This window comes from Parus major, chromosome 9 (assembly GCF_001522545.3).
Source record: "Parus major isolate Abel chromosome 9, Parus_major1.1, whole genome shotgun sequence".
Classification (NCBI taxonomy): Eukaryota; Metazoa; Chordata; class Aves; order Passeriformes; family Paridae; genus Parus; species Parus major.
Window position 1 is genome coordinate 1,607,130 of NC_031778.1, and position 23,929 is coordinate 1,631,058.

Here is a 23,929-nt window from a genome sequence, read left to right on the forward strand (position 1 = left end):
TATAAGCTCTTCTCTTGATCTTTTCCCAAAGCTTCCTAGAAAGCAGGAATTACAGGGGCCATCCTATCTTTCCTAAAGTCCTTGGACTATTCTTTGTTATCTTTGCTATTTAAATGTTTCCCTGCTAAACCCCCAAGGTTCTGCTGTCTGCTGAGAAGGGTTACCCCTTTCAGATTTCAAAGCAATGTATAAGACACGGGGATTGTATTTGATGAGCATTATGTTCTAACTGTCAGTAACTGCCAAGAAAGTACATTAACAGGCAGGTGAAGGTTGGTGTTCGCTGCTGTCTCTTTTCTCTGATCACTTCCTTGCTAGTCCTTTTCTCTGAATTTCTTGTTTATTCCTTCATGCAGTTTTTTTCTTCTCTAGTTTCTCTCTCTGCTGGCTATGTTACCCAGAAGCAATCAATTGAAAATGAAGAATCGATTTTGCAGATTGATTTCAGGGGTTTCTGCTGTAGTGAGAATGGTGAAGGGATGGACCAGAGCAGTGAAGGGACCTGGGTGTTCCTGCTGCCTGAGGATGTTCCACGCAGCCTTTTTAGGGGAACTCCTTGGTACCCACTCCTGAGTGCCTGTACTTTGGGCTGCACAAGGGAAAGAGAGCTCAGCTCCCTTTCTCCATCTCCTTGGGTGCCCTGATCTTGGCAGTGAGAATGATGTAGCTAATATCCCTTAGGATTCAGGGATATGATATTCAGGGATATTGAGATGGCTTCTCAAGTTCCCTTTGAGCCCTGCTTGTCCTGGTAGGCAGAGTATGTCCAGAGTAGGTATGAGCCATAGTGCTTTATGTGCCTTTTCCTTTCCTTCTGTCTCCTCTTTCCTTCTCCAAGTCCAGTGACCTCTCTCAGGCTGGGAAATGCATCCTCAAAAAACATTCCTTTTCTAAGCCATTTTCAAAAGTACAACTATTGCCATGTTTTTATGTTCTGACAACATTTACAAGCTAGAAGCATTGGACTTTTTTTCTTAAGGTTCTCCAATATCGACCCCTAGTCCATCTCCGCTACCTCGTACCCCAACGTCCACTCCGGTGCACATGAAGCAAGGCTCTGCCAGCTCAGTCCTTAATAACCCGTATATTATTGTGGACAAGCCTGGACAGACGGTTGGAGCAGCAGCCACAAGCACAGGTGTGTAGAGTGACCACAGAAGGCAGTGGCTTAGTCTTACCCGTTCAAGTTTGTCCTCCCCCCGAAACGATCAGTGTAACAGCAGCGTTTCAGCTCGTGGAGATGGCAAAGTGCTCAGCAGAGAAAGAGGAAGGTGCTGGCGTGTGTGCGTGGCTGAGGATATCTCAGACTTGAGCGTTGCTTCCTTTAGGAAACAGCACACTGTAAAGCAAAACTGAGTTCACAGACACCTCTTCAAAGAGAGCCTGTTGTTTTCAGGTAAAAGGGAAGGGGAGAAGGTGATGTAGACTGTGTTGCAGTGCTTTAGATAGAAAGAGTGCACAGGTGGCTGGGTGACAATGCTGGTGTGGATGTGGCAGAGCATGGAGAAGTCACAGTGACTGGCAGATCAGTCTTAGGTCTCAGTGTGGGGCACAGGAGATGTGTTGAAGTGCAGAGACCCTGGTTACCAGGAGAACAGCTGTGCTGGATTTTGTTTGTGCTCTCAGCATCTACCTGGTCCAATTCCAGCTGGTTTGGATTCCTCTTAACTAGATTCCCTCAGGGGTGACAAAAGCCTGGGGCCACAGGGAGGGCTGAACCTCAGGACACAGGTGATGGATAGAGGAGTCAGTCAGTGATCTTTGTGTTGGGGTGGAGGCAAGGTCCCTCAGAAGTCATTTATTTGTTGTGGTATATGGCCAAGAACTGCTGTCTGTTTAAAAGCACACTTGTTTGTTTATGTGCATGCTGGCCAGCATCTCAGCAGGATGCCCAGGGCTAAGTGGGGGCATACAGCACCCATGGAACACAAACCGTTTGCTGGGCCATGGGCATGGTTGGAAAACACAAAAAATATTTTTATTAATGCTTCCTTCCTTTTTCAGAGGGAACACAGCTGTCATGTTCATTTTAACTTCATCACAGAGGGAATTGGTAGGGTAATTAATTGGTAGGAATTGTGTAGCTGTATCTGAATTTTTTTAAGTATGTTTTGTGGCTTTCTTGGTAACACTGATGCTGTTTCACCAATAGGGTTTGATTAGTTGGGGTTTTTTTGATTGGTTGGGGGATTTCTGCCTCTTATTTCTGTTTCTTTACCTCCAGCCTGACTGTCTTCTCTGCCTAAGTGGTTTATCATGGTTTGGGTAACTTCTGGGTTCTTCTAATAGAGGTTTGTACATGGAGGATAGGATGTGCAGGTGGTTGGGATGTACAAACTTTAATGTGCAGTTATTGTTAAAGCTGTGGTTTCCCACCACACTCTGCACACAGATGTGCAGAGTGGCCTGGCAGAGGCTGCTTGCTGCCTCTCCCTCCCTGCTCTCCTGTGCCTCCCCTGTATCCTGCACGAGTCAGATCACATCAGTGGCAGAGCAGAAGATTGATACCCTCCCCTCCCCAAACAACTTTGTTGTGAGAGAGCCTCTTCACCAGACCCTGTGTGAGGGTGCAAGAGGGTCTGTAGAACTCACTTTTTGGGGAACAGCAGCCAGGCTGAATTGAGCATAATGTGTTTTACAGAAAAAGTCACTGGGGCACTTTTGATAAGGCTGCAGAATTTAAGGAAAGGGGTGAGATCTTACTCGGTGAAAGCCAGCCTTCCCAAAGCCCGTTCTCAGAAGTGACTGCTCATTTACTTCTAAACTCAAGGGTGGATTATAGTACAGCTGTATGAGACACTGCCTTTTTGGATTTCATGTGTGTAATTCATGGCTTTGGTGTCTCTTGAACAAACAAAACTGCCAAAGCAGGCCAACAGCAGCAGTCAGAAAACTGTTGAGGAGCAGTCTTGTGCACAGGCTGATAATGCAGGGTAAGTTTACCACTGGACCCCCATCCATCCTGGGGGGCCAGGAGAGTGCTGTGGCACATGTGTCAGTCTGATAATTTTGCAAGAGCATCTGCCACAGATGACTCTATGCTTTCATTCCTTGTTTCTGTTTCTTCCTTTACCTTCCTCACTCTGTCCCTTGCTCTTGTAATTCTTCACTTTATCTCCATCCTTTTGTGACCTTTCTTTTCCTTCCCTTCCTGCCAGTGTCCAAGGCTAGTGTGGGTTCAGGGGGCTTCTGGGCAGCAGAGGATTTTGCATCTGTCCTAATTTCACATATTTGCACCTGTAGCTGATATCCTCAGCCACCCAGGAAGGTTCCTGACCATTTGCTTGCAGCACTCAGAGCAGTGGGTGGAGAGTACCTCCTCTGGGGCACAGTTCCTGCAGGTGGAAATTCGGTGGTGGATCTGTTTTGTGCCCATGGCGGTTCCTGCTGTTGCACGTGATGGAGAATGCAGATGAAATGAAATGCCCTGTTCCGTGTTAGAAGAGGTTTCATGTGTGCACTGGCCCTGCTCCCAGCCCTCACCCAGCGTTTGCTTTATTTCCTGCTGTGCAGGGAGCCCGACCAGCAAACTGAGCAGTGTCTGTCAGGCCTCTCACGGGACTGGATCTCCTGTGTCAAAGACCCATGGGAGCAGTTTTGGCACCTCAGCTGTCAAGGTAATGTTCTCATTAGGTGTGTACTTCCTGTTTGGAGTCCAGCTTTCTGTTAAATGGGACTCTTGAGCATTAAAAAGTCTACAGTTCAGGCACATTCTTTGGATTGTCATTTCATCCTGCATTTCATGTGAAGGTTTAGTGTGTCTAACAGATGGAGCCATAGGAGAGCATGGTGCTGATACAAGATGATAGTGTCACTTCATGCAGCTCTAATTAGGCTTGCCTACATATCTGTTAAAGGCACTGCTCTTCTGCTTCTCTGCAAGGAAATTCATGGAGGGCACAGCTCCCCAAACGTTGCATCTTTCAAAAAAGCTCCTCTGTAGCTGGCTTTGATGTTCTTCACTTTGTTAGTCACAGAGTATGATGAAACCAGAGATGCCTACCTCAAAACCTTCACTCTGTTCATTATTCTTGTACAGCAGCTGTTCCTAGCAGCCTGAAAATAACTCATGTAGTGGTTTTACAACTGCCTGCATTTAAAAAAAAAATGTTTATGTAAACAGTGTAGTAACATTTGGATGTGTAAACAAACAGCAATAAATACAGTTTATGCTTCTGATCTGCAAAGCCCAAAAGGTACAGAACTGAACTGTCTCACATAAAATCTTGCCCTCATCTTGTGCTAGGGATGATATTTCTGGCAGGGAAGTGGCGTCAGCAAGGCTCTGAAAGCAGCTGGTGGGTGTTCTGCTGGAAGCAGGAGCGTTTCCCTCTCTCCAAGCCTCAGTATTAAAGCAGGATATGGTGGGGGAAGGCTTGTCAGTCAGCCTGCAGAGAGCAAATCACTTCACATTTGGAACTGAGATGCTTCCTGTGTCTTCTGGGGGAAAAGTGTTGCAGCCTGTTGTCTGAAGCAGTTAGTTTGGAGTAGCATTTGCAGTGTCAAGTGTGCAGCTGGCTAGTCAGATTTTAAAAACCTGTGTGCTCAGATGGATTTCACTTAAGAATGTTGAAAATCATTCATTATTCTTTGTTTTTCATGGATTTGCAAGTTTTTTTCTGTAAAGTGTTCAGTGAGTCAGAGTAGACACACATCATTGGTAACAGCTGAATTCTGTATTTCCAGGGCAACGTTAAAAACTGAAGATATTTTTAAAAACCCATAAAAATCATACTTCTGTAAACAGAAATGTAATTTGATTTATGTCTTCTGGTTGCTGTAAAAGCTGTAATTTTAGGGTTTCTTTAAAGAGATGAGTGTGCCTGATAGTTCAGTGAGATATTACAGGTTGTGCTTAACTCACCACTTTTCATCTCTTCACTCTGTGCTAGTTTTCTGTATTTGTTTTAATGACTTCAGGCTGTGTTCCTGCAGCCAGTCTCAAATGCAGCTGCTGTTGGGAGGACAGGTTGTGCCTGTAGCCTTGTCTTCACACCTCCCCTTTGCTACCAGCTGTGCAGCTGTGTGGTGACCCAGAGCAGACAGCCCACCTGTGTGAGAACTAATGTTTCCAGCCACCTGTGTCAGTACAAGGAAGGTGCCAGGAGTTACAGGGCCTGATTTCTGCTCATGATCCAACCCAAGGATGGGCCAAGTGATTGTAAAACCATGGCTTTGGGGTTCACGTGGATTGTAAAAGAGAGCAGTCACACTGTAACAAACTCCCTAAAATGCACTTGACTTCTCTGCTGGCCTCAGATCCAGAAGTGCCAGGTGAAGGTGACAAAACTTTTTTTACTTAATGTTTGTTGTTTCTGCCAAATGGTGAGTTCTGTCTGGATCATTGTGTGCTACTGCATTGTTCCAGTTAGAGAGCATTAACTCCTCTGAGAGAAGAATTTTCCCCTCTGTAACTTGTTTCTTCTTACACTGTCTTCTCTCTCTGAGATTGTGTAAAGAATCACAAAATAATTGAGGCTGGGAGAGACCTCTAGAGATCAACCATTCCAAGTCAAAGCAGGGACATATAGAGTAGGTTCCTTGGGAATGTGTCCAATTGGGTTTTGAGTATCTTCAAGACTGAAGAGTCCCATCCTCTCTGACCAACCTGTTACTCTGTTTGGTCACCATAAACAACACTAACAAGATATTCCTTATCATTTCCTGTGTTTCAGTTTGTTCCCACTGACTCTGTCCATGCATGGGGTACTATTGAGTGTTGTCTGGCTTGACCTTCATTACACCTAAAAAGGTGTAGCAGGCATTTGTATGCATTGATAAGATGTCCCCTCAGCCTATTTGAATTTTAAGTGAAATACTTCTATATAAAAAATTGATCAGAGAACATGAGTTGATACTTTTGACTGTGTATGACACAGTAAGAAACAGTTACTGCTGTTGGAGATGCAACTTTCCAAGTAAAATTTGCTTTGTGGGTTGCATTACGAAAGACTCCTTTTACTCAAGCGTTGACTGATTTTTGGAAGTGTCTTATTTGCACAGGTAATTTGGCCTGCCCAGATGGTCCATGCTGCCCTTTATTAGCAGCCACTTGTGTTATTTCTTTTATTAGATGTATCACTGATTTTTGCACTGTGTCTTCTTATTTGCAGCAGGAGGACTCTCTTTTTGCCACCATGCCACCCCTTTGTCCCATTGGGAGTCATTCCAAGGTGCAAAGCCCCAAATCGGTCACTGGAGGACTGGGAGCTTTTACAAAGGTATTCCTCCTGACTTTTGTGCTGGGACAGGCAGCCCAGTAATGTCATTTAATGCTGACTTGTCTATAGCTATTGGTTGTAACGTTGCAGGATGGAAATAAAAAACAGTTGGTTTGGAATATGGGTTAGAAACTTGAGAGTGTCGTGTCTCCGTGCTGAGACACAGGGTCTGAAGAAGTTGGGTCTGGCCAAGTCCCGTGTCAGGATGAGTGGTACTTGTAACACTACTGTGCAATTACTGTGACTCTGTAATGTCACCTCTGAAATGGAGACTGCTTTGTCACTGTGTCACTTTGTCACCCCACCCTGTGTGGGAGCAGCCCTCACTTGGAGCCCTTGGAGAGTCCCCATGATGGTGAGCACCACGTGAGTTCAGAGTGTGCCTGCCCTTCCCTGCAGACAGGCTGCTCCACAAGCCATATTCAGTGCTTGAAGGTGATGCCTTGGAGGGGCTCCCTAGAACAGAGGCTAGGGAAGATTAAGAGAATAAAGTGGATATTTCTTAAAGGCCTTCAATAGGCACACCTTGGGCAGTCAGAAGCCACCCAGAGGCTGCACCCAAAGTGGACAATGGTCACGAGTTTTTCAGACAATTTAAGTTTAGTCCATTTACATATGTTAATCTTCCAATTACATCTTCAGCTAATGAAGTCATTTACCTCCAGTTTGCTCCTCCCAATTCACTTTTGTTTATACTTTCAGGGCCTGAGGCTGTGGGGTGTCCATGGGTTCCAGGCCCAGAGGGATTGTTTTGTCTGACCAAAGTGTGAAGACAGTATCTAACCCTCTGTTTAGAGTTTGGAGTTATACACTAATGCAGCACAGGATTTGATAAACATAAAGACTAAAATCCTAAGGCATCAAAGGTGTTTGCTTTCCTTGTGCGTGTTTGTTCCCCTTGCCCAGGTGATAATCAAGCAGGAGCCCGGGGAGCTGCCGCAGCAGGCGGCGGTGCCGGCGGCGGGCGCGGCGCAGCCCCCGCTGCAGCAGTACGTCACCGTCAAGGGCAGCCACATGCTGGCCCTGTCCCCGCAGAAACCCGCGGTGAGCGCCGGCGAGGGGACGGTGCAGTCCAAGGTAAGGGGCACACGGGCATCCCTGGGTGCTGGGAGCTGTCTGCTGGTGTTACTGCAGCCCTTGGTGTTTCTCCCAGGGGAGCTGGGTTGATCCTGCCTAGCTCCCAGGTGGCAGCACTGTGGCTAGCTGTATTCCTGTGTCCTGCTTCCATGTAGTGCTTGGGAAGGGAGCAGGCACTGCTGCATCTTACTGTGGACAGGGACATCTCCTGCTTCTGTCCAAGCCATTGCAGCAGTGAGGTGCAGGTGCTTTTGGACTGTCCACCCAGAAAGCAGGCTGCTGCCACCAGCTCTTGCTGAAACTCATCCAGGTCTTTCCATAAGAGAAGGTGAATTCTTTCCTAGGAATGCAGGCCTGCAGCACAAGAGAACAGCACAAGTAGGGAGCAGGGTGGAGGCTGAGCCAGAACTAACATTAGGTGAAAACAGTTCTATTTGAGTGGCAACTCAAGCATTTTACTGTAGGAATCATGCCAATGCAGTCCTGCTTTGACAGGAGTGACACAGCTTCCAGGAAGGCACAGTGCAGTGACAGGATGACAGATGTGTCAGAAATTGTCTCCATTCTTGCCTCTTTCCATTTTGGACAGAGTCAAGTGATGTGCCAGACACTAGAGATTACATAAAGAACTTCAATATTTGCATAAGTAAATACTTTCTTTGCATTTGCAACATTTCCTTGTTTTTGCTTCCTTTCTTGCCTGTTTGAGCAGGTATGCAAATACTCATGTTTCACTGCAGTTACCATTAGCACATAAAATGGAAGCACTTTGTGGGTTCTGCTTTGAGGCCGTAGTTTTCCCAGGGGATCTGTTCCCATGAACGTGTTGAAACTGAATTTCTACATCTCCTTAATTCACCAAGGCAAGCTTTATCTTCAGCTGGAATTAAGCCATTGCTTATAAATCAGTAAAAAAAGGAATTGCCCTGTGATTTGAATGAACTTAATCTTTTGTGGTTGCACTGAGATCCTGTCTGGGTTTAACAGTTTATCGTTTTACTTTGGATTGGCCTCTTGCCGATTTAATTTTGTTCTTGAGTGAAGAGCTTCTGTTCATGACCAGGCATGTCCTGAAATGTCTGGAGATGGGGGTGGTGTACCAGCCAGGATTCCCAGCAGGGCCCCATCCCATCCTGTTTGTTGCAGGTTGTTGGCGTTCCGGTTGGGTCTGCGCTGCAGTCGACAGTGAAACAAGCGGTGGCAATAAGTGGTGGGCAGATCCTTGTGGCAAAGTCCAGCTCCTCGGTAGCAAAAGCTGTTGGCTCGAAGCAGGTTGTGACTCAAGGTGTAGCCAAAGCCATCGTGAGTGGAGGTGGAGGGACAATTGTGGCTCAGCCCGTGCAGACTATAACAAAGGCGCAAGTTTCTTCCACAGGGGCTCTGAAAAGTACATCTCAAGGCTCAGGTAGAGTGATTTTACACCTTGTTAATAGCTAGTGATGGGTCTATAATGATTTATTCAACTGCAGAGTAACTGTGTGTGATTGAAAATCTTGGAACTGAGTAGAGAGCTCTGTAGGAAAATTCAGGCTGAGATTAATAATAAAGAAAGTGTTAATTCATTATCTGTAAGGGGGAAGAGGGGAGCACAAGTGCTTTAAAACATGTGGTGTTCTGGGAGTGGAGACTGGGTGGATACTATGGGGAATGTTCAGACTTTCATGGAGCCAGGTCTCACATTTTTGCCTGGCATTATGGTCCTTTCCCCGTGAATCCAGCCAGCCAGGTCCAAAGTGTCCCTATTTCATCCCCACGTCTTCCCCAGTGCTCACAGGTACAGGAGTATGGGCAGAAGCTCCCTGTGTGCATCTGCACACAGCTGCTTTAGCTGAGCACAGGCTGGGGCTCTGCGCTGTTGGAAAGCTGCTGTGGGGTGCCTGGGGCTGCAGGAAGCCTGCAAACCCCACAGCTGTGCTGCTTTGGCCTGCAGCCACAAGTGGGACTGCATGCACAGAGCTTCCAGAACTATTAAAAAAAGTGTCTGTGCATCACTGGTGGAGTTAATCTGCGGTTAGAGCAGCTAAGTAGGGATTACTGAGGGCTGGTTGCAAGTCACTGAGTACTTCCATCCTGTGCAGATTTCAGTGCATACTACTTTCTGCAAGCAGCTGTTTTATTGCTTTTTATTCTCTTTCTAGTGATGGCTACACTGCAATTACCAGCCACCAACCTGGCAAACTTGGCAAACTTACCACCAGGCACCAAGCTGTACCTCACCACCAACAGCAAGAACCCTTCTGGGAAAGGAAAACTGCTGCTGATACCCCAAGGAGCCATACTGCGAGCCACAAATAATGCTAGTTAGTCTTGCAGGGAAATGTAATGAGTTAAATAATGTAATCACTGCATAATTAATATGTTTGGCATTTTTGCTAGAAAGCATCCTGGTGCTGTGGAAATCAGTAACAGGATAGGGTGTCTTTGTTCACAGCAACCTATATGTGGTGCTTTTTAAGGCTGAGATCTCACAAGTGCCTTTTGTTTTCAGTGAAACTGCTTTTCATGCCGTGCTCTCAATGCAGAAATATTTTTGGTTAATAGGCCTGTGAATGGAACTCCCAGTGAAATACCTGCAGCTGGGGCAGTTCAACTTTGAACTCATTGGCAGCAGGGAAGATCAGATACTTGTGATGTTTATGACAGAGCTATGAGTACTTTTTTTACCTCTGTTTCTTAATGAGAGACTGCAAAAAGTCACTGTTCAGGCTGCTCCTTCTGGAGACAGGGAATATCAAAGTGTCATTGCACATTTCCACTGCTTGGTATCCATGACCTGTTATTCTGTTAACGAAATTGCATTGACAGCCAGTGAAATTAAAATTAAGAAGCCAGTGCCATTCAGAGTGTTTCCAGAGCTTTTGCTGCAGATCCATAACCTGCAAAAGAGTGATGAAAAGGTTGATTTTTTTTGGACAGCGTTTTCATTTCATAGAAAGTTCAAAGCAGCCTGAAATGAGCTTTGCTTGTCCACCAGCCCCCCATATCTCTTCAGTAGCTCCTCTGGTTCATGGCATTAGCTGAGCTGTAAGAGAGCACAGCAGCACAACTGAACTCTTCTTTATTGAATTAATAACATTACTTGACTGCAAAACACATGGCACCAAATGTGTGGCAAAGTCTTTTCAAGTACTTGTATAGACAGGGATGCTTTAGCAGCTGGCACTGTCTGATTACCAAAGGGTCAAGTCTTTTCCTCTGGTTACAGGTCTTCAGTCTGGTTCTTCTACAAATAGTGGAGGAGGAGGAGGAGGCGGCGGAGGAGGAGGGGGAACCCAAAGCACAAGCAGTAACTTGTCACAGCACCTCACCTATACATCCTACATCCTGAAGCAGACACCCCAGGTCAGTAGCAGAAGCATCTCAGTGGAAGCACACTGACATTTCAGGCTGCAGGGGTGTTAGGTGGATGTCCTGTGGTTCTGTAAAATGTGAAACGTTCTGGGACTCTGGTGTCTGGACTTTTCTCCTGCTCTGCTGAGAAGGTGTTCTGCAGCAAGAAGGCTGCATCCAGCTCTTAGTGCAAGAGCATCCAGTGTGGTTAGTATTGAGTGCCTTGTTGCAGAAGATGAAATGTTGTGCCTACAGTATAGCCACAAGCTTTTATCTGTTACTGACACTCCTAGATTTTTGTTGACTCTTAGATGTGTTCCAGAGTGCTGACCTCCCTGATTTCTTTCTGGAGCAGGGCACCTTTCTGGTTGGCCAGCCTTCACCTCAGGGCTCTGGGAAGCAGCTGACTCCAGCATCAGTTGTTCAGGGCAGTGTAGGAGTTGGAGCATCTTCCACACAAGGACAAGCCCTGAAAGTGATAACTGGACAGAAAACAGCTCTGTTTACACAGGTAATGTGCAGCTGGCATGTTTCTCCCTTACTAGTTTTGCCAGCTAAAGTACAGGAACCACACATTGTTGAGAGCATTTCCTTTCATAGCTGTTTGGTTTGATGTGGAATTTTGAACAACTGTGGTGCTGGCTGTACCACAATGAAAGCACACAAAAGGCTTGCTTTTGTCAGACTACAGATTTCCAGCTTTCTCTTCTCAGAGAGGGTCAGTTTGCAGTCTGTGTAAGCTTGGGGTTGCTGCTTTGTAAATGGGATCTCTTAGTGAAATGGAATTGGAAAAGTGAATAGTCAGGTGCAAAACTGTACATAAATGTACTTGAACTTTAGAAATGGGTCACCTGCTAAAGCTCTTAAAAATCTTTGGGTTTGGTACACCTCAAAGGTCCTTCTTTTAAAAAGTACCAAGTAGTCTCTATGAAATTCAAATGCCCCAAGAGCACTCACTGTTGTTTATCCAAAATTCAAGGTCAATAGACATGTATTTGCAAAGTCAACACTTACAAAGTTGATTTCTGAGGTGATAATTTTGTTCCAGCAATAAGACCCTAACTAATACACTGTTTTCCTTATGCTCCATTCTTTCTCAAAGGCTGCATCCAGTGGACAGACATCACTGGTGAAAATATCAGATGGGTCTATAAAATCAGTGCCTGCCTCATCACAGCTCTCCAAACCTGGCACCACCGTGCTGAGAGTATCAGGAGGTGTCATCACCACGGCTGCTGCTCCTGCCGTGGCCCTCCCCACAAATGGGGTGGCCCAGGTGAGAAACAGCACTGGCAGTGTTCTGGAATGCAGTGTTTGCACTCCTGACAGTCCCAGGGAAGGATAAGTGAGTGCTCTGTTGGGTGGATGCAGCCATGGATGCAATTGATGCGGGCTGCCCACCTGGAGTGGAGCTGCAATGCATGGAGAAGGGAGGAGGCAGCAACATGAAGAGAGTGGAATTCACTCTTGAGCCTGTTTCTTCCTATGAGCCCCTAATCTGTGCCTCCCAAATGCCTGTGGAGAGCGGATGCTGTGCTGCTGCAGCCTCCATTCTGTATGTGCCATTATTGTGTGTGGGCTTTTGCATATGAGCTTGAGAATCTCTTGCTTCCTAACATCTGACAGATAAAAATTTGGGTTTGCAACTTTTATTAATTATATTACCTTGTTGTGCTTACTTTTGAATCACGTGTGACATGAAAAGGGATTTGTTATCCCTCTCTGCCTCTTATCCAGCAAACAGATAATGCAGCTTCCAGTTCATCGTCTTCTGGAACTCCTGCAGCAAAGACACCTGGCCAGCAACACCAAATCTGTGTAAGCCAGAGCCAGTCTGCTTCATCAGTAGTGAATAAGACTGTGACTTCCAGTGTTGTAAGTGTTGCTTCCTTGATGACTACAGCAACACCTGTGACGGGAAAAGCTACAGTATCAGGTACTAAACTCCCTTCACACCTTTCCTAGAGAAAGTTAGAATCCAGGTGTGAGTTCTGAACATGTCTTCACTGTAAACAAAAGAATTTAGTCACCTGCATTTGTGAGTTTGTGAAAGTCATGCTTTCTAAAACATCTTATTAGCATAACTTTTGGCTTAGCCAAGGAAACTTCTAATAATTTGGCATCCTTTTGGTATTGACTGCATCTGTTACAAATAACAGCTTTGTAAAATAACAAATAACAAATTACCCTTTGGTATTGGAGAGGAATTTTAGTTTTCAAGCTAGGTTTTCACTAGAAGATGCATTTTGCCTGTCAGGAGCAGAGTGTGTCACAATCAAGACACCAGCAGTACTACAGACTTGATCAGTTTGTGAAACTCCATTGTATGCAGAGAGGGACCAGAATTTGTCTTTGAGGCTTTGCATCTGCTCTGTTGGGACTGAAAAGGAGAGAGATGTTGATTAGAGGGAACTGGAGCCTTTGAAGTCAGAATTCATTAAGTACAGTGAAATAGGCTGGATCTGGAACATTCAAGTTAATAAAAATGATGTAATAAAAATGGGATGCCCTTAAATGAAGGGGAGTTCTACTTATTTAGTTTTGTTGTATTTTCAGCATCTTTTGTGTCAGGGAGGGCAAATACAGCAGGTCTGAGAGTTAGGAGTTAGAACTGGAAATTTTTGTTTAGATTAATTTACCTGCTGGCATGTTCTGCTCACTTGAAATGGTTTCCTATGAAGTGAAAGCCGAGTGAAAATACAGAAAAGAGAAAATAAGTGACACTGAGCTCATCTGACAGTGTCTTCTTGGTGTAGCTCTTCTTGTTTCCTCTCGACTCAGACTTAAGCTTCTCCTTTCTCATGGGTATATTTTACCCAGAGCTTGAAAATAAACAGCATCAATTGCTAAGATTGACAGAACCCTGCAGGAAGCAATTCAGTATTTTTCTATTTGCAAGTAAAGCAGCCAGGTGGGTTTTTTGGAGGAAATAAGCCATACTCAATAGTTTTCAGATTAAGACTCCCATTTATGTGTGAGAATACACGTTTTGGGGTTTTTTTATAACCTGAGACGTTGACTTCATCGTGGAGAACTCTTGAAGAATCTCAGAAGGAACAGTGGCTATAAAAGTTATTTCAATGTAATAACAAAGAAAAACTCAAAACTGTTAAAATTCTGAATATTTGTATTTTTAAAGGCAGCTTTTTGAAAAGAATTTCAAACTTTGCTTTGTTTTGTATCAAGCAGTGTCTCCCACCCACCAGGCTGATAGGGTTTGTTGAAAAGGTTCTGAGACATCAGTGTGTCCCACACAAAGGAATGAGTAGCACTAGGTGAGCCTTCCTGCCTGGATGTGAAATCCTAACTGACTCAGGATGATGGGCATCCTGAAAAATCAAGAAAAACCAAGGCATCTTCACCAGAATTTGCATGTTTAGTACTTGGAAGGCAGCTGTGTTTTAGTACTGGTACTGCTAATAATAATAAAATAATGTCAAGAAAAATCCTATTTACAGAATTGCCATGGTGAAATGAAGAAGTTTATTGTTGTTAATGTTTTAAAAGAGAAGCCTGCTAAATTTCCACAATCTGAGGAAAAGTTAGCTAAAGTTAGATTGAATACAATTACATGGAAAATAGCCAGTTTACCTGTAGAAAGCATGGACGTAGGCCCAAATCACAGTGTTAGAGTGCTGGCTGTGGTGCCTTGGGGTGACACCACAAGGAGATGATATCTCCCTGTGGAGGAGAGAGCTGGCAGACAGGTGATGAGCACTCCTCACTCATGGGACTGTGGCACACCTTGGAGTCCTGCTGATTTCTCCCAAAGTTACTGATCATTGATAATGCCATTAATATCTGAGTGTTCTGCTCGTTCTTTTAGCCTCTACTAAAATCAGGGATTTAGTTCAGTCTCCAGTTTAATTAATTTAATTTCCTAGTCTGATTAGCCATCCTCCTGGGTGTGTTCAGTGCACCTTGCAGAGAGACTCACACAATGCTCAGTTCAGGTGTGTCCTTTGTCAGACCTGCTGCACAGCAGCCTTGGGCTTGTCCCATAGTTGGAACAGGGTTATTGTGCCCTGCTGAGTGCAGTGGATGCTGCTAAGCTGATCTGCAGAGGTGTGAGTGGCACTGGGATACCTCCCTGACAGCAGCTGTGTGGCTACAACAGAGCTGTAGTTCACTGGCTTACCGCAGCCTTGAGCACAAGGTCTGGTCCTGACAAGAGTGTTTTACTCTGCTGAGCCTGCTTCAGTTGAAAGGTTTGTTACATCAACTTTTGCTTGAGATTCCTTAGGTAATGAGGAGATTTGCTTTACAGCTCTCAGAGTGCTGTGCAGCATGTAAGAGTGCACACTGTGGTGCAGCACTACAGCGTTTGAGCCATCACTTGTGCCAGTGGAAACTCGTCCTGACAGCTCACCCAACTGTGGCTTGTTAAGAGGGTGGCAGTGCTAGGTTACATGCCATCCTGCTTCAAGCAGAAAGGGAGAGAAGTAGCTGGAGGTAAACTAACTGGTGTGTTTTATTTAACATTTTGTCTTCCGTTCTTCTTGCAGGGTTGCTAAAAATCCACTCAAATCAGTCTAGTCCACAGCAGGCTGTTCTGACAGTTCCCAGCCAGCTTAAACAGCTCGGTGTAAACACAGCTTCTGGAGGTGTTCAGACAATACTCATGCCTATGAACAAAGGTAAAGGGCAGAGGAGGATGACACACGGTGTTTGAAAATCTCCTTTGACACAGGGTAGCACTTGGTCACTGTTGGCATACATGGTCCGGAGTAGAGATAGAGGAAATTGTAGCAAGGAATTCATCCCTAAACTTTGTGCTGCAAAAAGTGGGCTGCTTCTGAAAATGTTAATTTGTCACAGCGTATGAAATTTGATTTCCTTTTTTTTTTCTTCTTTGTTGCCCCCTTCCCTTTTTTTTTTCTTCTTTTAATCTCCAGTGCTACAGTCACTTTCTACCAGCAAAGTTTCAGCAGTCACAGCAGCAAGTACAGTTGTCCCAAGTCCCTCCACAGCATCCATTGCCAAAGGTAAAAAGGGATTTCTTAGTAAGACAAGCAGTAAAAAAAAGCTAGTGCTGCTTTATGCAAGTGGCCTGACTATTATCCATGACTGTGGGTTCCTTTATTTTCATTATTAGTAGAGTTTAAATCAAGTTAAAATGACACCTGGGGACTAGGAATTTAACAGTAACTTCCCCCTCAACAAATCCCAGAGCTCAGAGAAATATGTAGGAAAATGAGAATGTTCTAGAAAACGACAAGGAGTACCTTAAACACTCACTGTTTCAGTCTATATTTGCAGAACTGCATAGAGGAACAGGTATTCAACCCCAGATCCTGCTGTTCTCAGCCAGATGTACTGGAGGTTGCTTTCCAGACAGCACGTGTCCCTGTGCACACAGAGGGGAAAGAGATACACACAATCCTTCCCAGAATCAAGCATGGGGCAGAGTTCACACACCTGAAGTCCAGTTCTGGCAGAACTGTCATTTCTCTTTCCATCCCATAGCTGCATGACCAGACTGCCTGGTTATTTGGGTTCAGCACATCTCTCACTGCTTCTGTCTCAGCAGAGTTCTGTCCTAGACGTGAGAAAGTTCACATGTCAGAATCAGTGGTGTCTTGAAAAAAGTTGTGACTTTGAAATGTCACTTCTTGTTAAAACTTGGTAGCTTTCTGTCCAGCTCTTTGTTTGCAGATGGGCCAGGCAGTTCAGTTTAGATCAGGCAGTCATATGCAAAACAGCAGCAATTGATTATGCAGGTGTTCTGACAAGGATGAGATGTGAGCATGGGGAGATTTGAGGGGGGAACATGTTCTGGTAGGTCTCTTTCAGCAAAATTGAAGGTCGAATTGTTCATGCTTAGCAATGAGAATGCAAACAATAAATGAAGGGATGTTATGTAAGGCCTTTAGTTTTACTGGAATCTCACAAGGCTGTTCGGTACTTTTATCAAGCTGGCTGTACTTTTTGTCTTAAAATGTGCTCTGTTTCTTTGAAGTTAAGATGGAGCCTGATTCAACAGCACAAAACTGCAGTTCTGTGGGTACCCAGGAAGGCCAAGCAGCAGTTAAAACAGAAGAGAGCTCTGAACTTGGGAATTATGTTATCAAGTAATTGTTCATTTCTCTATAAGGATTTCTGATCTTTGAAGTGCTGGGGGAATGGAGATGGTTCTGGGGATGCGTGCAGTCATGTTACTTTGACCTAGAAATACATTATAAAATCTGTCCCATATACTGCTGTATCTGTACTAATCCTGTTGGGTGGCATTTGTTTCAGACAGTGTTGCAATGTTTTATTTGTGAATGGATTTTTATGCACGGTTCACAAAAGGGAAAAAATTATTTGAAGATTTGCAGTTGTTTTGGGCTTTATTAAAATCACAGGCTGCCAAAATCTCTTTACCATCACATCACATACTGTGCTTGTGAAAGTCCCATGGCCACTGCATGGCCTTTGTCAGGTCACACTGCCCAGTGAAATGCAGCTCTGAAAAGGGACATCTGAAATAAGTAGAACTGTCCACCTTCTGGACTCTAAAGTCTTGTGAAGCTCATGTATTTGTGTAATTACTTAGTATGAGGGTTGCTTTGCTTTAGAATTAGAATTCAATAATAATGAGTATTTGATCACTGGATGCTGTGAAATCCAGTGCCTTGTTTGCAGTGCTTTTGCAAGTACTTGTTAGTGTTTTTTCACCAGAACTCAGACAGCAGAATTTCCTCTGCACATTTCTTGCAGTGTGTAGGATGTCTCTTCTGCTCTTGATTCCTCCAACTTTCCTGTCTCTGTGGTTTTTAAAGTTTTGTTATCTCAGTGTATCCCTGCAGATACTACCCTGATGGAGTGTGTGTAAGAGACAGGAATAAATCTTCAGTCACTACACACTGAAAATTATCTTAGTTACAAGATAATTATTGGAAAATACAGTTCCTGACAGTTTAATAGACTTATGGCTGGTTAAGTCAAGTCCCATAAATACAAAGTGTCCCATGTTTCCTACTCGGGCAGCCTGCACTAATTATCCCTCAAAGTAACGTTGCAGCTTGCGAGACTAATGCAAGGATTTTCTCCAAGCCTGTCTTCAGTTTCTTCAGCCTGAAAAATTCAGCTTCAGATGTGGACACTTTGGCAAGAGGAAGGGCTGTTTGAAATAGTTTCTCTGGATTGGGGTGTAACAGTTTATCCTCACACTGCTATTTGTAATGCCTTGGGGCTAAAGACTTTAAACCATGCAGTGATTTTGAAACCTTTTACATCTGATTCATTGCTTCCAACAGCAATCTTCACTGTGATTCTTTTTATCCCTTGCAGCATAGAATATTTGGAGAACATCCAGCAGCTTTTAACAGCAATAGTGAAGAAGGTTCCATTAATTGCTGAAAAAAGTAAGCAGTAAATGAAGAGGCCTTGCTCTGTATTGTCACTGTATCAACAGAATGCCTTGCATACTTTGTAGTCACAGAAGTTATTAAAAGGTGGAATGAAATGAAGCCATTATCCTAAAGAGTTTACCCCAGAGGTTTTTCTGAAGATGCTTAGAATTAGGTTCTTTCAGTAAAGTCAAATACGTTGTTAGCAGTTAAAATCTTTAATCTGTTTTTTTTTCATTAGAAATAGATTGTATTTCTTCACATAATGGCTGCAAGTAGGTTTTCTTTTTCCTGGTTTGTCCTTAATGGATTTGCTTTTTGCTTTTCTTTTTTCACTTTTTAAATTTAAAACTGGGGTTTCATCACGATGGCAAATACAATAACATATCTCAACACTGAAATGTGTTTTTATTGGAGTTTTTGCCTTCTTTTTTAAGCAAAAGGGAATAATTTGCAGAGAAACATTTTAATCTTGTATGGTACTTTATTATTTCATTCCTCTTACTCATGTTCATAACTGAAAATGTATCAACTTTCCCTGGTAACCAGTACACTTTGAATGAGTGGTCCTGGAGTCTGGGTAGAGCGGATCCTCTCAAGCAGAGGCAGCAAAGAAGGAGTGAGAGGCACAGTAAAGCTTTCATCACATACAGCTCTTGTGCTTTTGCCAGGAAACCTTTTTCACTGTTTCATTTTTATGTTGTCATTTGTTTGGAAAACAAATAAATCCAGTTTTCCAAAGGAAAATACTTTGACTAGTGAGGCAAACTTACAGGTCTACATAATAGAGTTTAGGGGGTGGGGAAGGAGGCTTAAACCAGCCTATAGCTCCAGGTTCTGTGTATATGACCCAAGAGGGAGGCTGATTTTGCATTCAAAAACCAGTGTCAGTCCCTCTTGGAGAGAGCACAACATTTGTAAGAATTGATTGCAGCCATTGAGCCTGTGAGCATGAAATGCATTTCCCTCTTCCTCTTTGCTAAATAACATCAAACCCTGAATTCATCTTATGTCACTTATTGAAAATTTAATAGAGTTTTTGATTTTGTGTTTTTTAGGTGAGGATGTAAGCTCTTTTTGTGCCAGTTCAGTGGAACAGTATTACAGCTGGAACATTGGGAAGAGGAGGGCAGCTGAGGTAATTCTCTCCTCCAGTGTTTCATAAGAAGTCACTAGGAACACAAGAAGGATTTCAGAATTATGGAACCTTCCTTGTTACCTTATTTGTTTCCTGAATAAATTTGTTATTTTAAATAGCAGCATTCCTTTACTGCAAGGTGCACTGACTTGTGTTCAGTGATCCAGTTTATTGTTCACAGGCTTTCTCAAGCAGGAAGGATGCTAAAGGTCATTTTTTAGTTTATTTATAGTAAGATGTTTTTTGTAGCATTTTTTTTAAAGCTCTGAATTTTTTCAAACTGGTAGTATTTTATCCTCATCTCTCCTCTGTGGAATGTTACAGTCAAGGGAGTTTTATCCAACCTACTTTATCTATCTGTGTCTGCTTTATGTAGGATGAGAATTGAGGGATCTGACATAAGCAGTACTAGTGATGAAGCAGACTGTCAGTTCACCAAAGATAAATATTTCAGTTAACCTGGACCTTTTGTATTGTGGTTTTCCCTCTATTTCTTCATAACTTTGCCATTTTGCTGTGGACTTTTGCAGGGAAGATGTTAACACTGAATTAGATCCTCTGCTGGTGCCAGCTTAAATGATCAAAGAGTTAAACCAAATTTTAAGAACATATTTTGCTCTAGTGGATTTCTTGCACTATGCCATCTTTGATATTACTTGGAGATGAAACATTTCAAGCAAGACAAATGTGACTAGGCCCCTGTAAATGCGTGTCCCTTTTCTTGAGGGTTTTTTTTTGATGATAAAGCAAAGTTTAAATGACTTGTCAGAAGTCACTCTGATTCCTGAGAAAATCATGCACCTTTTCTGTTTCCCTTGCAACCTGGGTTATGGTTCTGGTCTTTAAGCTAACCATAAATGTTCTAGCTGGTGTGATGAGCTTTCTCTTTGGTTGGTCACAGTGGCAACGAGCAATGACAGTGAGAAAGATCCTCCAAGAAATCGTAGAGAAGCACCCCAGGTTTCACAGTATCACCCCCCTGAAAACAAAGCACGTGGTGCAGTGGTGTCGGTGCCATGGCTACACGCCCCCTGACCCTGAGACCCTGCGGAACGAGGAGGATTCCATTGAGGATGTGCTGACACAGATAGACAGTGAGCCAGGTGAGTGTGGAGGGACAGGGAGCTCCTTTCTGCCAAAGACACTGTTTATTAAATTCCTGTGTACAAGCACATCTGCAGAAGGACATTCTTACTGTCTTTCTTTCCACTTAAATTCACTTGGAATAACTAAACTTGGAGATGATAAGGGCAGGCCTACAAATGGGGCTGTCCCATGTCCCTCTCAGTCATGATGTTTTTCTGGGGCTTCTCTTAGTTTTTCATGTGCTTTGGGGGCCCTGCTCAGTGTAGATATATCTCATAAAAGATGATCCTTCCTCCACAGTGTGATCATTTATAAGTGGATACACAAGGTAAGCATGGGGAGTAATGACATTTCTGCCCTTGGGTAGGCTTAGCCTCTGTTAAGAGTTACCATGCAAACACTATGAATGAGTTCAGGTACAGAACAAAATACACCAAACCTGGCAGTGGCAGCTCAGTGGGGATTAATTTACCTCCAAAAGTGAGGTGAATTGGCTCGTGTGAAGCTTCATGCTTTGTATTACAGCTGCTACATTATTCCACTAGGATAGCTCTAGGATCGCCTCAGTTCATTTCAGTATGTATTAAAATCACATCTTTAATTTCATCCATTCTTCACAGGTAAGCTCTCTTGTTTCACCTTCAGATAATCCCTTTCCAAAAGCTGAATGTTTTTCTGTTCTGATCATACTAGGATTTAAGGTATTTCACAGAAATATATGGAATTGATTATATATTATAAAGCCTGGCCCTGCATTGCAGTTGTTGAAGGTGGAAAAGAAGCCTACATCCTTATAATGTTTTTATCTAAATCACTTTGTGTTTGTTTTGAAGAGAATCTGTTTACTGCAAAGATTTGCACTGAAGGTTTTACTGGCTTGTATCAGTCATTCAGAGAAGACATTCTCTTTTGCCATTCCACTGTGACCCTGTCTTCTGATTTTTACTTAAGAAGCATGATAATGCTCATCACAATGTAAAAGATGATTTAGCACTACATGGCGCCTACATATAAACGCTTCACTTCCCTAAGCAAGTTGAAGAGAATCAGACTGATTTGTCAGTTCCCAAAAAGCTTAAAAAGCTTCTGTGATAATGTTTGGGAGACTGACATGAGCCTGGTTTTGTATGAAATGCAGCCTTCTTGATTGGTGTAGGAGCAGATGTGGGAGAGAACCATGAGTGTCATGAAGATATAATTGGAAGGCTCTTAATGACTGTTTGCATTTCTGTTCACCATTATATTTGGTAGGCACTACAAAAATAACTTGCAATTACCTTAATTTCTTACCATATTTTGAGTGTGCATCTGTTTATAAACAGCTTTCCATAACCTATCATGTGTTTAATTGATTGCTTCTATTTCAGAATGCCCTTCGTCTTACAGCAGCGGTGAGGAGCTGTGCCGAAAACTGGAAGAACTACAGCAATTTCTGAAACAGGAGCCAGAACACGAAGAGGAAGTAGATATTCTCAGCTTTAGTGAGCCATTAAAAATAAACATTAAGAAAGAACAGGAGGAGAAACAAGAAGAGATGAAGTTCTACATGGCTTCCTTGCCTGCATCAGAGTTTGTGAGGGATGCTGCTGAGAAGGTAATAAGTGAATCATAAAGCTAATTAGAACTGTTGTTGAGCTATTTAGTTGCATTTCTTTCATCTATATAGGCCTTAGGACTTTTTAATGACAGTTTTTATAGATGCCCTGGAAAAATTGGACCTTCTGACTCAAGACACCCAGCTGCCTGTTCTGGCAGGGGAAAGGGAAGAATGCCAGCTGGGAGCTCACTTCAGAGTAGCTGTTTTGCAGGGCTTAGTACAGAAAAATCATCTTGAAAGGCTAAAAGGAAGGATAAATGAGGGATGAGGAGCACTAGAACTCAATTCTTCCTGTCCCATCATGTGAAAGATGTGGACTTGTTGCTTGGACCAATACTGTGTTATAGCAGTTCCTGAAATGGGGTTGTGGTAGAATTCAGCCAACTTCTCTGCTGCTTGGAGTTCTTCCTCCTGATCAGTTGAGGGCAGAAGAGAGGGAGGTTTTTTGTCACAGCAGCAGGAGAGAGAGAGAGAGGACTGACTTGGCTTGTAGGAAAGAGTGCTTGCTGTTGTACCAGAGCAGCAGGAGGGGTTTGCATGGAGCAATTGTCAGAGAAAGGATCCCTGTCCCCACCTCACCTGCTGACAGCAAGAGACAAAACTGGTTCTGCAGTGTGTCTCTTGCTGCGCAGGTGACACAGTGAGAGTGGAACTGTGGGATGAAACACTCTTGGTGTGGAGCTGCTCTGCCAGGAGTACTGTTTAAAGTGGTTTCAGTGGCCAGCCACAGTTTGACGAGTAGATGGATTGAAGATATGTACAACAGAAGATACCCAGTGAAGCGTGGGTTTTGTGTGGACTTTCTGAAACAAAAACTAAAACATGCTTTTGATCTTTCTCACTTCCAGAGGCATTTCTATAGGCTGTGCTAATTTTACCCAGATTTTTTTAAAATTAAGCCTGAGATTATACTGCTTGAAAGCTCTGTATGTCAATTCACTTCTAACTACCTTTCATAGTAGGTTGTTTTCTGTTAATCTTATCTAATTCTAGTAAATGTAAGTTGCATTTTTTGATATAGTAATTCTTTTTTCTCTCTTGTATTTTATAGATAGGGATTTCTTTTCAACCTGCTGAGGTACAAAAGAATGTTTATGCATCTGTAATAGAAGATATGATTTTAAAGGTAAGAAATTACTTCACAGGAAGGATTTGTCCGTAATTGTATTAACTCAGCAGTTAGAAAAAAAGATGGAATATCTTTATTAACGGGCATTTATCAAATTAAAGTCTGTCTTTCTGCATGAATAGATAGATAAATATCTGCCCAAAAAGGGTTCTACACTTTTGTGTGGGTTTTCAGTTTTCTGACTGGTTTGTTGGCTTGGACACAGAATAGTGATTTGCAAATTCTCGCTACCACTAAGATACTGACTCATTCTGTAACTTTGAAAGTACTTCTTGCTTTGTCCTTCCCTTCAGAACTGGGTGGGAATCTTTCAGATTCTGTAAGACTTGATTGCTTTATCCAAGGTTAGCTATATTTTCCTAAATACTGCTTAGTTACATTGCCCAGGTTGTCTCTGCTGGGAGACTGCTGAATTCCTGCGGAGAGTAGCACTTCTGCCATGAGTGAGAAGCTATTTCTCTATCATAACCACTTCTGGAAAAACAGAGAAATGGTTTTGCACCAAAATTTGAACAGCAGGGATCTGGAGTTCCTGGGTTTGGACTGAAGGCTAACACAGATTATTTCTAGCAGCACTCTGGTGTATTTCATGCCAAAGATGATTTTGGGGTTGTTTATACAGACTGCAGCTTTCAGAAGCTGAGTTTTACAAAAGCTGATTGATTCCAGGTGACACATGCACTCATGTGCATGCCTGTGCTGTGCCTCCCTATTACTTGCCATAGTTGAACTCTGATGCAGATACATCCATTTGTAGACACAGATTGTAGCCATCAGGTTGCTCCACTATAATTGTAGAGTTATGCCAGCTTTCCTCACTGAATGTTGCAGAAACCTCTCCTCTGGTCTGGATACAGCACAGAAAGCCAAGAGCCTTAATTAGCTTTTGACTGAACCTTGGTTATTAAACCAAGTGTTGGGCATATGGCTGCCCAGGCTGAGAGGTTTCTGTGAGGGTGTCTTGACACAAGCCTGGTAACACAGGGAGAGGGCTGGGATGCAGGTATTGGTTCCCAT

At 43.4% G+C, this 23,929-nt stretch overlaps 1 protein-coding gene across 9 annotated transcripts in view; it reads left to right on the forward strand.

Moving 5' to 3' along the window:
- The window catches only part of YEATS2 (YEATS domain containing 2), a 47,511-nt gene that overhangs the window by 18,589 nt on the left and 4,993 nt on the right, over positions 1-23,929 (forward strand). For 4 of the 9 annotated variants that reach the window (XM_033516629.1, XM_015637806.3, XM_015637807.2 and 1 more), the window contains 18 exons: positions 980-1,138; positions 3,514-3,617; positions 6,114-6,221; positions 7,128-7,298; positions 8,445-8,703; positions 9,437-9,598; positions 10,504-10,640; positions 10,984-11,139; positions 11,731-11,904; positions 12,366-12,564; positions 15,134-15,265; positions 15,524-15,613; positions 16,588-16,699; positions 17,904-17,977; positions 19,021-19,100; positions 20,002-20,203; positions 21,554-21,780; positions 22,835-22,909. In XM_033516629.1, the coding sequence (XP_033372520.1) occupies positions 980-1,138; positions 3,514-3,617; positions 6,114-6,221; positions 7,128-7,298; positions 8,445-8,703; positions 9,437-9,598; positions 10,504-10,640; positions 10,984-11,139; positions 11,731-11,904; positions 12,366-12,564; positions 15,134-15,265; positions 15,524-15,613; positions 16,588-16,699; positions 17,904-17,977; positions 19,021-19,100; positions 20,002-20,203; positions 21,554-21,780; positions 22,835-22,909 (2,621 nt within the window). Of the gene's footprint in view, positions 1-979; positions 1,139-3,513; positions 3,618-6,113; positions 6,222-7,127; positions 7,299-8,444; positions 8,704-9,436; positions 9,599-10,503; positions 10,641-10,983; positions 11,140-11,730; positions 11,905-12,365; positions 12,565-15,133; positions 15,266-15,523; positions 15,614-16,587; positions 16,700-17,903; positions 17,978-19,020; positions 19,101-20,001; positions 20,204-21,553; positions 21,781-22,834; positions 22,910-23,929 lie in introns of those variants that run through there. The other 5 variants (XM_015637810.3, XM_015637811.3, XM_015637809.3 and 2 more) reach the window with 4 other exon arrangements.